Raw genomic sequence first — 16,587 nt, forward strand, 5'->3', positions numbered from 1 at the left:
TTTCTTTTCTTTTTTACTTTAGTGGCAGACACATAACATACAATAAGTATGTGTTTTGGAAAGGATAGGGGACAATGATATTGTTGTGCTCCCTAATGGTAGGCTATATGACAATGTATGTATTAACACATTCACTGCCAACAACGTGTAAACACGTTTTCAGAATCCAGCTGTTGACTGCCAACAACGTGTTTACACGTTGTTGGCATCGATTTTTTTTTTTTGACGGTGGGTTGTGCATCTAACCCTTTTACATCTCTTATATAATTATTGGAGCCACCGAACGTTTACAACCCATTCCACCGACCCACTAAGTGGCAACAGTGCTCTCCTGACTAGAGGAAGGCAAGCATTTTTTTAACTTGTCACGCCATTCTCACCCCAGCCATTCTCATGAAAATGGATGGGGGAAAACGCTTTCTTTTTCGCGCTGATTGCTGGCGATGCGGGATTGCAAATTTACATAATAGATTACAGGTGGAAAACACTTTGAAACACGCAGCATAAATATGACCAGAATCGCAAAAGCTTCTCTCAACCAAAACTCCAAGAAGCGAGCGAGTCCATCCCGACTTCCTCAAACAGCGGCCGTGCAGACAGGCAGCAGCAGCAGCAAAGCACTGAGACTGATGACAAGCTGACGGCCGCTGCAGCCAAGAAGAACGCCCACGGAGGGAGGAGTTGAAGCAACTCTCCCTCTCGCTCTCTCCCTCTCTCTCTCTCTCTCTCTCTCGCTCTCTCTCTCTCCCTCCCTCCCTCTCTCTCTCTCTCTCTCTCTCTCCCTCTCCCCCTCTCACTAGGATTAAACCTAGTGCGTCTCCCTCCCGAGAGGGAGGGAGAGAGAGAGAGAGGGAGGGAGAGCGAGAGGGAGGGAGAGAGAGAGAGAGAGAGAGAGAGAGAGGGAGGGAGAGCGAGAGGGAGGGAGAGAGAGAGAGAGAGCGAAAGGGGGAGGGAGAGAGAGAGAGAGAGAGCCAAAAATGAATGGTTAAAGTGACTGTTCTATCCAATTTCACAAAAAGCCGTTTATCTCTGAATATTTTTTCTGACGCTAAAACCATGCTGTATTCAACTGCTAATGCTTACATAACTACTAACTCTACAAACTAACTCTTTTAGACAGAGAAAGTACACATTCTATTAGTACTTTTGAGATATTGTATGTTCACAAAGTCCAAGCTGAAACGAATCCTCGGCTCTTGTAAAATGAGCCAGAATCCTCAAAAAACGGCTTGGCAGAAGCTACCTACAGCAAAAAAAAACGGCTGGCAGTCAATGTGTTAATTAGAATATAATAAAATAAAAATATAATAAAATGGAATTGTATTATTCTGTGGGTCATTATTTCATCCATAATTAAATCTTAATATATATATATACACAGCCAGAGAGAGGAAGACAGACAGAGATTTATTCTTCTCAACCCTGTTTCCATACCTGCCACTCTTTTGTTGTGTTTCTGATATGTTTTGAGATGAAGTCCAGGGATCCCAAAAATGTTGCTTATTTTTCTGAGGGCTGCATATCCCAGCATATCCTTGTGCGCTAAGAGGACTGTGCATTCACATCAGACGCCACATCGCTCATGGTTGCGTCCTGGATACATGTGGATGTATACACACTTCTGTGGTACTGATCACTTTTGCACAGAGTGCACTCAATAAGCAAACTGCGAGAGAACCCCTGATTCACCAGATCGATGATTATTTGAAGCCCTGCAGTTGAAGCACAACTAGGACAAATCAACCCACCGATCAGTTCATTCAAACATGCTACATGAACTATCAGCCAAATCTCAAAATTGACCTGTGCATGAAAAAAATGTTTTCACCTACCGTGTCTCGCCTTAACATCTCTCAAATAAAATGCATTAATTAATTAATTAATTAATTAATTAATTAATTAATTAATTAATTAAGCTAACCCTACCCATGTTAGCAATTGTGTTGAGAAGCTAACCCTAACCATATTAAGAATTGTGTTGAGAACTAACCCTAACCATGTTAAGAATTGTGTTGAGAAGCTAAACCTAACCATGTTAAGAATTGTGTTGAGAAGCTAACCCTAACCATGTTAAGAAGTTTGTTGAGAAGCTAACCTAACCATTTTGCTATATATTTGAAGATCGGGCTGACCTGAACACTTCAACTGGAGAGCTGACGATCAGAAGATTAACCAAAGAAGACAGTGGATTGTACGAAGCAGAAATCAATGACAACCTTCGCAAAAGCAAGACTAATCTCACAGTCATCTGTAAGTGTTTTATGTTGGCAGTTTGGTCAGTTTCAACAGGGTGATGTGGAGCTGTGTGCTGTTTTTCCCTCCATCTTGGAAAAAATGAAGCCATCGCAGAAGTGCAAATACTGCAGTTCCTCAAATGCCCACTTGAGGCTGACTCCAAACGTGAGTAATACTGTATTCCAGTTGCACTGGTAACTAGGAAGTTCCCAGTGGAATGACGTCACACCCGAGTCGACAGCGTTCAGTCCGAAAACTGGCAGGGTTAGCTCTAGCCAGGCTAACCATTGCTATCAATAACAGTTGATAACAACGCATTACGTGGCATTTTGCCCATACACACACTCTAGCAACATGTCCACAGATAGAAGATAGAAAGTTTCTGTGTGTACGAATAAGACAGAAGTGCTAATAAACAGTGCAGTACTACAACTTTCACCATTGTTGAAGCACGGACCCACCATGTTGGATTTTGAGTAATGCATTATAGCTCGTTTCACTCCATATCCAATCTTAACACTTTCCCTGTCAGGGCTTTCTGATCATTTCACTAATCTTCCAAGACCCACACAATATTTTCTTCTATAATAAATATTAATAATAAATATTGGATTTATATAGCCTACATGTAGCGCTTTTCAAGGATTCAAAGACGCTTTACACTAAAAACACTAAAAGGGCGACGAAGGTGCAACAGACAATGGACAAACACAACACAGACACACAGGGATAGGCAGGGGGAACTTAAGAGAAGGCAGAGGAGAAGAGATGGGTCTTGAGGCTCCAGTTGGAGTCTCGTGATGAGGGTGGAGTTGATGCCATAGAGAAGAGAGTTGCAGTAGTCGAGACGGGAGGAGATGAAGGCGTGGATGAGTGTTTCGACAGCAGGATGAGAAAGGGAGGACCGGATCTTGGCAATGTTGCGAAGATGGTAGAATGAGGATTTGACAACTTTGCGGATGTGGGGGTCAAGGGAAAGGGTGGGGTTGAGGATTACACCACCTACCTATGACCATGTAAACACAGAATATCTCAAATGAAAGAAGCCTGTACTTTCATAGAAAAAATCTGTTCTTTAGTTATTATCGACACTTTAATGTGGGTAGTCTGTCCAAGAAAGCTGCAAAGAAAATGCATTTCTGTACCAGCGGAGCCTGGGAGAGATTCACCCAGCACTCAGAGAACGGACGTGTGGGAGACACTCTCGTCTTGCCCGGGGGGCGGGTGCTTCCTGCTGCTGCTTGATTTGTGGAGGTCTGGGGGCATATTTGACGGCTGAAATGTACACGATGTGAGGGTAAATATGATCATATTTTCATTAGCAATGAGTTGAGGGGATTACTGCCTACAGATCGTAACACGCCTCAAATTTAGGCAAAATTTTGGCGAGGGAAAAACCAAAACACAATGTTTATTACATTACTATAAAAACTACACTAGAAAAATAAAACTATGACTAGAACAACTTAACAGTGCTGATCTGCATCTCAAATTAATCTCCAGGTTCCCAGCTTTCAGATGATGTGTACCACTTCTATGTGGCATATACTGTTGACCTGCTATCTCACCCTAATACCCCCCCCCCTTCCCTAATAAAAAGTGTCTGGTAGGGAGGGAAGTAAAATGTCATTATGTGAACATGTGCATTTGACTTTAGCAATGTCAATTATATCAATTATGGAATTATGGCCCATTGTCTCCCTCTCTCTCTGTCTCTCTCCCCCTCTCTTTCTCCCCCTCAGTCCCTCTCCCCTCACTCTCCCTCCCTCTCCTCTCTCTCCCTCTTCCTCAGTCTCAGACTGGTGACATCACTGATGGCATCATCACTGATGACATCATCACTGATGACATCAGTGATAAGATAGTCTCGCTGGCCAGCCTCCCTGGCAGCGCTAGTCACCATTCTGGAGTTGCGATGGGCGGTGCTTAGCGGCAGTGCCCTTGAAAAATAGTTTCCAACAATCAAACTTGCCATTTTCAGCGTATAGCAACAAGCTAGCGTGTAGGTGATTATGTACTAAGTATCTTAGGCAGAAGTTCAATGATCGGCCTGTTGTTGCTGAAACGGGTCCACCGGCGCCACCGTGAGGACCACTGAGGTTCTGGATCTGTAGGTCAGCAGTTGACCCGGACGAATCCATCTCATCTAAAATAGTCTTGAGTGTCACAATATCTATGACATCATCAGGCTTGAACTGCTGATTGCAGTCATATAACATTATGATATTATAACATAATTACTGATGATGTCACAATGTCTATGATGACATCAACGCTTTGAACATGACCAAGAGCCCTCCACATTAACAACACTGCTGTATGCTGCTACAACAGGACACCTCAACTGCCTCATGACATCACAGTCAAACAATTGCATAACATTGCTTTCACTTGACCGAGAATACCAGCCAGTGACATTACTCTCGCACAAGATGGATTTGCCCAGGTCAACTGCTGACCTACAGGTGACAGGTGACTACATCAGGCAGCGGTAATGCAACAGAAAGGATGCCAACTGCCATAAAACACCACAGAAGACTACATCAGGCAGTTGTGATGTCATCAGTGATGTCACATATTGATGACATCATCGGTCTCTAGTGCAAGGTATATGACATCATCATATAGATTGTGACATCATCACTGGTAACATCACACTACAGTTTAAGATGTCCCTGCTTGGGAAGCCATTGCTCCCTGATGATGTCACTCAGTATCGTGTAGGGTCGTGCCGATTGGCGATCGGATCATATATTGCCGACTCAATGGCTGAAATGACGATTGATTTTCCCTAGTCGATCTCGATCGCCCCCCGCGTGTGGCTGCTCCCTGAGATGCGACACAGCAGTTTGACTGAGCAGAGTGTGTTCAGACCAGACCATTAACAAAAGCTACTAGCCTACTGCATTCAAACATGTTTCTGATGTCCGCAACGAGCCCTGCCACCAAAATCTTTCATTACAAATCTCCCCCCCGTCGCCCGAGCCATCTCATCTCATCTTCTCCTCTCATCCTCCACATGCCGTGCCGCCTGCCATGTAAAACTACTATGTGCTCAGCTCCATAAGAGTAACGTTATATGTAGATGTAGGCAGGCACAATGACCGATGAATAAAAAGTTGGTATACCGTAGTTTTGCGCCGCTGTCACCTGTCAGTCAGAGGCTGTAATTAATCGTCCTACGTGTTCACACGAGATGGATTCGCCCAGGTCAACTACTGACCTCCAGGTGACCACACTATTGTACACGAGGTGGATTCACCCAGATTGACTACTGACCTCCAGGTGCATATTCTGAGCAAAGTCAGCAATAGAAAAACAGGGAAAGGTGATGGTGATGATGTCACAATGCCCTAAAATGGCCTGCGAAGGCGTACAAACAAAATATTGCTGTAGTACCCGCCGTGGATGGATTATTATTTTATTTTTTTCCTGGAGCATCTACTGTAATAACAACCAATATCTGTCATTGGGCCAAATGTCAGGTCTCTGTGATGTAACAACTCACAGGAATTTGCGTCGCGGCTGATGAGGAAAAAGTAAAATAATAATAAGAATCTGAGCAAAAACAATAGGGGTTAGCCCCTTCGGGGCTTGAACCCCTATTAAGGGCAAAGCGTAACAGGAGAACTTAAACTGGCCAATAATAAATTAATAAGTGGCAGCTGGGTGCTCATTAATGGCAATAGTGGAGACAGCTGCCATGGCAAGTTCAAGTCCGCCATCTGCTGGACGTCCTCAGTAACGGCGAGCTCTGACAGTAACACTAGTTTCAAGTCTTTTTCAATACAGCATGATGTTACTAGCTGTCTGCAATGAGACAGAAATATCAAGAAAAACAAAAACTAAATGTTATTGATCCTGACTCTAATGGCCTTTTTTCTCCTCTTCTCTCGTCCCACAACAGCTCCCGTCTCTAAACCCTCCATCTCTCCATTGTGTGATGCTGGTTTGACTCGCTGTATTCTGAGCTGTGACTCAAACACCACTGCAGATGCTGAACCATTCAACTACACCTGGTGGAAAGACAACACAAACAAGATTACTGAACTTAAAGAGCAACTGATTATTACAAAGGTACATCAACACTAGTGTTTGTCCCTCTCTCTTGTTAGCAAATTATTTCTGTCCATTTGTGAGTTAGTTCATGTCCACTAGTATCAGGGGACTAACAAATGCATGACTACAGGAATACACCAGAATTTATTCAAATTGCTCCACACATTTATTGAACTAGCTGGTGGTTTTCAGCTGTTTTCCCCTCCTTCCTCCAGCATGCCTACATATACAGAAGACAGACTTTCTGGTTCACCCTTGGTAAATCTCCATACAGACAGTTGATGCTAATATGATCGTGCTGCTTGATGTTCAGTACTGCACACGGCTTTCTGGTGGACTTCAGCGTCCAGCATTCACAGCCATATAGAAGAACAGACTCTATGGGCACAGTGAAGAAGCTGAGCTTGGGAGGTTGGACTTCCACACACTGACCACTGTTCAGAGCCTTCCATTCAGGCGTATTCCTCACTCTATGGTCTTGTTCTGACTAGTTGACCCAGTTGAGGCAGTGTGACTCATTTATGGATAGTAATGAAACCGTTTCATATTATATATATATGTATATATATATATATATATATATATATATATATATATATATATATATATATATATATATATATTGACCAAAACGTCAAAAATAAATCTTTTTTTTTGTTAGTTTGTTTGTCCTGCACCTGCTCATCAAGTAAAGTAAAGTATGCACATCCAATGCATGCTTTACTTTTGATCTAAGGTGAGCACTATATATATTATATATATATATATAATATATATATATATATATATATATTGACCAAAACGTCAAAAATAAATCTTTTTTTTTTGTTAGTTTGTTTGTCCTGCACCTGCTCATCAAGTAAAGTAAAGTATGCACATCCAATGCATGCTTTACTTTTGATCTAAGGTGAGCACTGTTAAAAATTTAACTGTGATTGGTTTGTGAACTTTGAGCTAATTCTTTCACTGATTTTATAGGTGGATATGAACTATACGCTGTTCAGCTGTAAGGTGGAGAACCCAGTCAGTGAGGAGGTCAGCCAGCCCATCAGCAACCCCCTCATCCCCAGTGAGTTACCTCACTTTAACAACACATTTAATGTGTACTGTTATTCACTCCCAGACGATCCACCGGAGAGCTTGAGGGGATCATTCTACCTAGTGTCTCCATGACTTTCAAACCTAAATTTACATACTTGGCTACGTTCATCATCGTTCAGATTTGGCTGGTGGCTTATTAACATAGTGGTGTGATGAATTCAAAATGCATATTTATTTTGGGTTTCCAGGCTCTTTAAAGTGATCATCCCTAAGATTTCAGTTTTGTTCTCTTGGTGACACCTATGGCACTGAGTGGTAATCCGTGTTGGAGGTAACTCATTACTGTAATCACATTACATTTGTACATCATTGACAGCCAAAGGAAATCGAACTGACAGTCATTCATGTCCACGTGTGGGCATGTAGCTGACAATGGAACTGGTTCCCTTGTATTTATTGATAATGCAACTGCTGACAACAGTCTGCCTTGCTTCCTGCTCTGTAGCCACCTGGGCTGTGCACTGTTGCCTTTGTTCTTCTTTTAAATGTGAAGTGTTTACATGTTAAATGTTGGTTGGCGATAGGCTCTTAAGTGTTTGAGCTCGTGACTGTTACTGTCTGCTGACAATCGGCTGCCACACTAAGGATCGGCCGTCTGAATCTGACAGCAACTGCTAGTAGTCTGGAACAATGGCACTAAGCCTCCACATCCTACTGCTGGCCCTGATAATCAGCGAATGCCTGGGAATATGGATTTCGACTCGTATACTCCAGAGTAGGGTTGCACGATATCCCGGTACTACAACAGTACCGCGATACCCTGGCATTAAAAAGGATACTATACCACGTTAATTTAGTACCGGTACTTTTAAAAATGACATGAGTTGCGTTGCATCCATGTGCCACCGTCTGTTTCTCCACTGGAGTCTGTGTGCTGCAGCTTTGCTCTGTCTGTTTCAACTCCCTGTAGGCGTGCCAAGTCCGCCCTCCCCTGTCTCACTGACACTCCACTCTCTACTCCTCTGTTCAGCCGACATGCAGTGTTGCCAACTTGGCGACTTTGTCGATATATTTATCTACTTTTCAGACCCACGTGGCGACTTTATTTCTCAAAGGTGACTAGCGACAAATGTGGCGACTTTTTCTGACCATGGGAAGCAACGTTAATGTGTTGAATCTCTACGGATTTTGCCTGTAAATTGGTGCGGGTGCTGCTGGCTTTTCTCCCTCCCTCTCTCTCTCTCATTCTCTCTGCCTGTCACACACAGCGCTTCGCCTTCACTCGACTGCAGCCTCTATCCTACCCGAGAGCAGCAGCATAGGGTTTGCTCATTTCTAACAGCGTATGTCGAATCTGGCCCACACAGGCGGAGTCAGCACTTAATATTACAACCATACAGTCAGATTACAACGGCTATGCCGAAGCGTGCACGGACACATCAAAGCTGTCCGTCTGTAAAGCGATGTTTACACATGTTTACACAGGCAAAAGGGAGACAACACGTCCACTTGACTTGCCAAAGCATCTCTCCAACAGACGATCCGACTAGTACAAAGTGTGACAGTTTAGCGAATGTGATAACGTCAAGTCAAGCGAGTGTGATTTATTTTGTGAGAAGCAAACTTTTTTCAGCGTCGTTTGATGAGGCAATTAAAGGCAATGCGCCTAACCTCTGCCAAGGAGGTAGGCTATATGACGGTGTTTAAGAGTGATATGAGGTTGCAAACTGTATAACGTTAACTGTTAAAGAAATCACATACACTAAGTATAAGGGACATCAGATTACTGCATATTACCATGTAAAAGCTTTAATAACACTGAAAATTATTTATTTATTTAGAATAATCCATGATTAATCTTATACTAATTGTCAAAAACTCACCTACATGTATGAACAAACAAGAAAACACTTGACATCACATACCACATAGGCCTACTGCACATTTTATTGTGAAAAATAATAAACATACATGACATTAACTGTAAATCTGGTACTTAATGATGGCACTCAAACTCAGGATTATACTAAAGTAGACTGAACAGACATTATTCTATTCTGCGCTCTACTGAACACATTTCCTCATTTTCTATTTAGTCAAATGAGATGCCAGCAGAATCAGCACCAACTCAGTTGAGGCAGCCTTCCCCAGCTATCTTTGAACACCACATAAAGTATGATGAAGACTCAAAACATGAATTTTAACTTCCATGTTCTTCTGTCATCCATTATTACACGACTTTTCCTGTTGCTTTAGCTGTTTGCCGTGGTATCGTTTAAGTATCGAGTATCGAGATATTTAGGCAGGTATCGATATCGAAGTCATAATTTTGGTATCGTGACAACCCTACTCCAGAGACACAATGTTGTCACTCCGACCAGTTCAATCTACACCACCGGACCATCTGCCAGCTGCCATCCGAGCAACACACCCTGGAACGCGACCGCAATGCAAGTGAGGGACACGAGGAGGCGTCCGGGAGTGTCTCCGCCGGCGTAGCAGCAAACCACCGCTGTCGTCCATAATCCTGAGCAATGTTTTTTTTTTTTTTATATATATATATATATTATTTTAAAGTTTTCAATGTAGACAAGAAAAAACACAATGCAACTCATTCCCACTAAAAACAAGAAAGAAAGAAAAAACAGTAATAGAAAATGATAATATAAAAAAATAAATTTCAAGAAGTACAATGAGATATCTCAACCATATATTGTAGATGTTATTGACCTATAGTGGAACCAGTTCAGAAGTTAAACAAGAAAAAGCCAGCACTCAAAAAGTCCTTTTCAATATTTAATTTACCTCAGTCAGGAATACAGCAGCACATACATGTTTCGGCCCTACGGCCTTCCTCAGTGTGGTGCAGTACAGGGCGGAGATGACGTTTATAAAGCATCACACCGGAAACAGCATCATTCATGTAACGTTACAAGACACACATAAATAAACCGGGTAAATGCACTCAAAACAGACGGGGAGAAGCTAGATAAAGACAGGTCAATAACAAACCTCATTGATAAATAGAAAAAAAGGAAATATAATATTACAAACCTAATTGCAACACAGAGCAGTGGTGTTCGAGATACAACGTGGTGATAAATACACCAAGGTCAGGCAACACACCAAGATCAAACAATTCAAGCTATCAAATAGACGATAGTGTAAAAGTTAAAATTAAAGAAAAAAGAAAAATTAAAGAAAGCAACCCAATAGCAGTTCCTCATTCATACCTCTAGGGTGTTCTGTCTGTAGGGTGTGTATCCAATAAGCCTCTCTTTGTAAAAGAGCACGATCCCTGTCACCCCCTCTCTTAAGAGGAACGACTACCTCTATACCTAGAAATCTAAGGGAACATATATCATGACCAGCAGCATTAAAGTGCCTCGCTACAGCGGATTTGATGTCCTTGTTTCTGATATTGCTTTTGTGTTCTGTTATCCGGGTCTTGAGTTCCCTGGTCGTTTTTCCTATATAACATAGGCCACAAGGGCACTTCAGTAGGTACACTACATATTTAGTTTTACAGGAAATTCTATTTTTAATCAAATATTTCTTCCCCGAATGGGGATGACAGAAAGAATCGCCTTTGACCATGGCGTTACAATTGATGCAATTAGAACAGGGAAAATTACCATTCGGTACATTTGATAAGAAATGTGTCGGGCGTACAAAAGAATCGGCCCTCATTAATCGGTCCCTGATTATTTGCACGCTTCAAAGCAAATAAAGGAGGCTTAATAAAGATGTGTCCCACTTGTGGGTCGTTTCGAAGGATGTGCCAGTGTTTCAGAATACATTTTTTAATGTCCTGAGAAGCAGGTGAAAACGTGGTGGCACACACAATATTAAAATCACGGTCTGTGGAGGTTTTAGAGAGCAACAAATCCTCTCTCTTTAACCCTCTCACCCTCTGGAGGCTGTTTTGTAGGTCCCTTTGGACAAAGCCCTTTGCTCTGAACCTGCTACAAAGATCCTGAGCCTGCTGTTCAAACATAGCATCTGTGTTACAAATCCTCCTGACTCTGATTAATTGACTATATGGCAAACCCTTCTTGAGAGTGGGGGGGTGATAGCTGGAAAAGTCCAAAAAACTATTTCTGTCCGTCTTTTTTCTATACACTCGTGTCATAAGGTGTTCAGTTTTAGTGACCACCACATCCAGAAATGAGACTGACTCACGGCTATGTTCTAGTGAGAATTTGATGGATGGTAGCCTGGAATCAATATAAAGTTTAAATTCTTCTAACTGAGAGAGTGTGCCTAGAAAAATGAAAAAGATGTCATCAATATACCTGAACCAGCATTTTAACAGTGTACTGAAAGGGTTATTTTGGTAAACAAAATCCTCTTAAAATTTACCCATAAATAGATTGGCATAATTAGGGGAACAGGGACTCCCCATGGATACCCCCTGACATTGCAGGTAATAAGAGTTTTCAAATCTGAAATAATTGCAGTCAAGGACCAGTCTGGACAATTCTAACAGAAAGTCAGTAGGAGGTGTGAGATTCTCTCTTTTGTTCAAAAAATATGACAGTGCCTGTAAACCCGGAACATTGGTGTATAGGCTATTGACATCCATCGTACAGAGAAATATTTGATCATCAGTAAGCTGTACTGTACTCAATTTATTCAAAAAATCAGTTGTATCTTTCAAATAGGACGGAAGCAAGGACACCATTGATTTGATGTGTCGGTCCAGGTACTGTGACACAGGTTCAGTAAGGGACTGTGTCCCTGCCACAATGGGGCGGCCGGGGACTGGCTGGATACAGCTTTTATGGATCTTGGGCAGTGTATAGAACAAAGGGCGTACAGGGTGTTTCTGTAACATGAATTTGAACTCATTCTCAGAAATAAATGACTTTGACAAAGCTGTTTTAAGAAAGAGCTCTATTTCTTGATAGAACCTTAGCGTGGGGTCACTCGCTAAAGGAGTGTAAAACTCACTGTTACCCAGCTGTCTCAGGATTTTTGTTCTATATGCTTCAAGGTCTTGTATGACGATAGCACCCCCCTTATCTGCATTTTTTATAACAATAGTACGATCAGAAGACAGTGAAGACAATGCTTTTTATCTTTGTAGCAGGTTCAGAGCAAAGGGCTTTGTCCAAAGGGACCTACAGAACAGCCTCCAGAGGGTGAGAGGGTTAAAGAGAGAGGATTTGTTGCTCTCTAAAACCTCCACAGACCGTGATTTTAATATTGTGTGTGCCACCACGTTTTCACCCGCTTCTCAGGACATTAAAAAATGTATTTTGAAACACTGGCACATCCTTCGAAACGACCCACAAGTGGGACACATCTTTATTAAGCCTCCTTTGTTTGCTTTGAAGCGTGCAAATAATCAGGGACCGATTAATGAGGGCCGATTCTTTTGTACGCCCGACACATTTCTTATCAAATGTACCGAATGGTAATTTCCCCTGTTCTAATTGCATCAATTGTAACGCCATGGTCAAAGGCGATTCTTTCTGTCATCCCCATTCGGGGAAGAAATATTTGTAAATTTCTTCCCCGAATTTCCTGTAAAACTAAATATGTAGTGTACCTACTGAAGTGCCCTTGTGGCCTATGTTATATAGGCAAAACGACCAGGGAACTCAAGACCCGGATAACAGAACACAAAAGCAATATCAGAAACAAGGACATCAAATCCGCTGTAGCGAGGCACTTTAATGCTGCTGGTCATGATATATGTTCCCTTAGATTTCTAGGTATAGAGGTAGTCGTTCCTCTTAAGAGAGGGGGTGACAGGGATCGTGCTCTTTTACAAAGAGAGGCTTATTGGATACACACCCTACAGACAGAACACCCTAGAGGTATGAATGAGGAACTGCTATTGGGTTGCTTTCTTAAATTTTTCTTTTTTCTTTAATTTTAACTTTTACACTATCATCTATTTGATAGCTTGAATTGTTTGATCTTGGTGTGTTGCCTGACCTTGGTGTATTTATCACCACGTTGTATCTCGAACACCACTGCTCTGTGTTGCAATTAGGTTTGTAATATTATATTTCCTTTTTTTCTATTTATCAATTAGGTTTGTTATTGACCTGTCTTTATCTAGCTTCTCCCCGTCTGTTTTGAGTGCATTTACCCAGTTTATTTATGTGTGTCTTGTAACCTTACATGAATGATGCTGTTTCCGGTGTGATGCTTTATAAACGTCATCTCCGCCCTGTACTGCACCACACTGAGGAAGGCCGTAGGGCCGAAACATGTATGTGCTGCTGTATTCCTGACTGAGGTCAATTAAATATTGAAAATGACTTTTTGAGTGCTGGCTTTTTCTTGTTTAATTTGTACTCGTGCCGTGCACCGGACCGCTTTGTTCACTCTCCGAGTGTGCTCGCATTTTTCTACTTTTGGACCAGTTCAGAAGTCACAGCAAGTCCACAGTTGGTAGGGGTAATATTTTCACGTACTCAATAAAATGTTGTCAAATACTTAGGAATACATCAAACCTGTTTCTCAGAACATACATAGTTTTCTCTAAAGGAATACAGTTAGTCCTCTCTGTTATCCATTTTGATATAGAGAGAGGGCAATCCTATTTCCAGGTTAGGGCAATACACTTTCTGGAAACAGCAAGGGCTATATCAATGATTTTTTTGGTACTTTGACTTAACTTCAAGTTTGTTAAATTTCCCAAGAGGCAGAGCTCTGGGTCGAAGGCAATTGATGTGTAAATAATTTTGTCTCTGTAAGACAATCCAGCGCTGCCAGAACCGATTAATCAAGAAATGTATGTGACTATGACAGCAACATGGTGAGGAAGCGTTTGTTCCACGAGACTGTCCTCTCCTGCACATCTTCATCCCATACATGCTGAGCAGCTCAGACTGCACCTCACAGCTGCCGTGTGCAGGAGCTGATCTTTGGAGAACATTTTCAAGGAGGTGGTGCTTTTTCATCATGGTCATCATGATGACTGTGAAGGAGGCAGCGGCCCAGACACAGCCTGTACACTGTACAGGGACACCATCATCCTCACCAGCAGAGACTCCAACCTCCACCTTCTGGGTGTAAACCCGTCCATCGACTGGGCCAGGAAGTACATAGCCCAGCAGGAGGTGGACAGAGTCGGGGAGGTGGCGAGGGCGAGGAGTCCCAGACCAGGGGGAGGATGAAGCAGGTGGTGTCCATGATCCAGGTGTAGGACTCTCGAGTTTTCCTGGTGAGTCGTGGAGGATGGCGAGGAGGAAGGGGAGGATGAGAACAGCCAAGCGCACGAACCAAGCCAGAGTGAGAACAGAAGCAGCAGTCCCAAAAGATCAGTCCCATCAGTGAGTGAATGTGCTACAAGAAGCATACTAGAAGAATTAGATGATGCCCTGCAGGGAGAGGAAAGCCAGCGCCAGAGGAACTCCCAACCACCAACCAGGAGGTGCCCGGCAGCTACAGAGTGTTGCCGCCGCCGCCACAGAAATGGAACAGGGGCCCGTGTCCGCACCACAGAGTCCCCCAGACGTCACGCTGGACTTCCCTCCACTGCTGCATGATGACAGCAGCTTCCAGTCCCCCATTTGTGAGGAGGTGGTGGAGGAAGAGAAGGAGGGGCGGTACCCTCCAGTATCGAGGCTCCACCCACTAGCACATAGGCTCCACCCACTAGCACATAGGCTCCACCCTCCAAGACAGCTCCTCCATGTGTTAATAGCTGGGCTGGGATAATAATTTTGATGACTGCATGTCATATGTTAATTCAGTATAGACATTAGATGCACTGTGTTATCCCACCGGTCACAATTGTTGCCGACCATAAAACTCACCTTTTCACCTACTTTTCCACGAAACTTAAAAAAAAGTTATGATTGATTATTTCAAAGGGTTACTAATGACACATGATTCGGGTATTTTCATGTCTGGGAAAAATGTGCGATTAAATGGGTTAAAGATCCCATCTGCACTCTTCGCAAGAGTAGGGGTGTAACCCCGGTGCCCTGGCTAAATTCCCAAACAAGCCTTCCTTCAATCATGGCCATCTAATCATCCCTCCTTACTTAATTGGCACATTCAGTCCTCAACTCTCCACTGTGAGAGTGGTTTAGAACAGCTTAGGTAGGCGATAGATTAGCTACAGCCTATAAGGCTGACCTGTTATAGTGTTCAGGCTAAAATCAGACTAGAGCAGAGTAGGATAGGCCAGATTAGGCTGTAGATTAGCTAGATACTATGTCCCAGTTAGCTCTGGTTAATGCTTAGAGTAGTCAGTTGTCTGATCTTCCCCCCCCCCTCTCTCTTTCCCCCTTCCCCCGCTTCTTCCCTTCTTCCCCCTTCCTGTTCTCCTCTCTTTCCATGCTCTTTCCTCCCCCACATCCCACCGCCCCCCCGTCCCTTCTCCTGCTCTCTCCTCCTTCTCCCCCCCTCTGCTCCTTCTCCTCTTCTCCCCTATTTTCCTGAATCCCTGCCACTTCCTGCTCTCCCCTCTCTCACATTCCCCCTGCTCTCCTTCCCCTGCACCCTCCCACCTCTCCTTCTCTGCCTCTCTCCTCCTCTCTGTCCTCTCCCCTCTCTCACATTCCCCCTGCTCTCCTTCCCCTGCACCCTCCCACCTCTCCTTCTCTGTTCTCTCCTCCTCTCTGCCCTCTCCTCCCTCTCACATTCCCCCTGCTCTCCCTCCCCTGCACCCTCCCACCTCTCCTTCTCTGTTCTCTCCTCCTCCACATTTCCCATTTCTCCCCACCCTCGCCCTAATCCGGGCCCGTATCCTACTCCCTCCCCTCCCCCAACCCTAGACCCTACCTCTACCCTGGCTCTCCCTCCCCTGCACCCTCATCTCTCCTCCTCTGTTCTCTCCTCCTCCACATTTCCTATTTTCTCCCCACCTCCCCCCTCTCCTCCCTCACATCCCCCCGCTCTCCCTCCCTCCTCCACTCTCCTGCTTGCTCCTCTTCCCGGTGTTCTTCCCCTTCCCCCTTTCCCCCACTACTAAAGCATAGTACACATTTTACTCCAAAGCATGGCACCCACTCTATCCTCTCCAATATTCCGCCACTATTTAAAGCATGGCATAGCATGGCAATATTCCGGCACTATTTAAAGCATGGCACCCATGCTCTTAGTATTTCGCCACTATTCAAAGCATGGCACCCACTCTTCCCTAAAGCAAGGCACCCATAAGCTCTATATGTGAACATGTACTTATCTGGCAAAAGGACTCATTACTAAAGGCTTGCAGCCAATTAAATTAGGCATAGTTTGGTTGCTTAGAAATTGACATATGTCCGTTTGCAAGATGTGCGT

General features: G+C 43.5%; 1 protein-coding gene across 1 annotated transcript in view; it reads left to right on the forward strand.

Annotated features, from left to right (window-relative positions):
- The window catches only part of LOC310792251 (NLR family CARD domain-containing protein 3-like), a gene marked incomplete at its 3' end in the record, with an annotated part of 117,627 nt that overhangs the window by 41,330 nt on the left and 59,710 nt on the right, over positions 1-16,587 (forward strand). The window contains exons 5-7 of the mRNA XM_083653976.1: positions 2,122-2,250; positions 6,143-6,312; positions 7,273-7,363. Of these exons, the coding sequence (XP_083510102.1) occupies positions 2,122-2,250; positions 6,143-6,312; positions 7,273-7,363 (390 nt within the window). The remainder of the gene's footprint in view (positions 1-2,121; positions 2,251-6,142; positions 6,313-7,272; positions 7,364-16,587) is intronic.

This window comes from Poromitra crassiceps (genome assembly GCF_964638095.1).
Source record: "Poromitra crassiceps genome assembly, chromosome: 17".
In the NCBI taxonomy this organism is placed as follows: Eukaryota; Metazoa; Chordata; class Actinopteri; order Beryciformes; family Melamphaidae; genus Poromitra; species Poromitra crassiceps.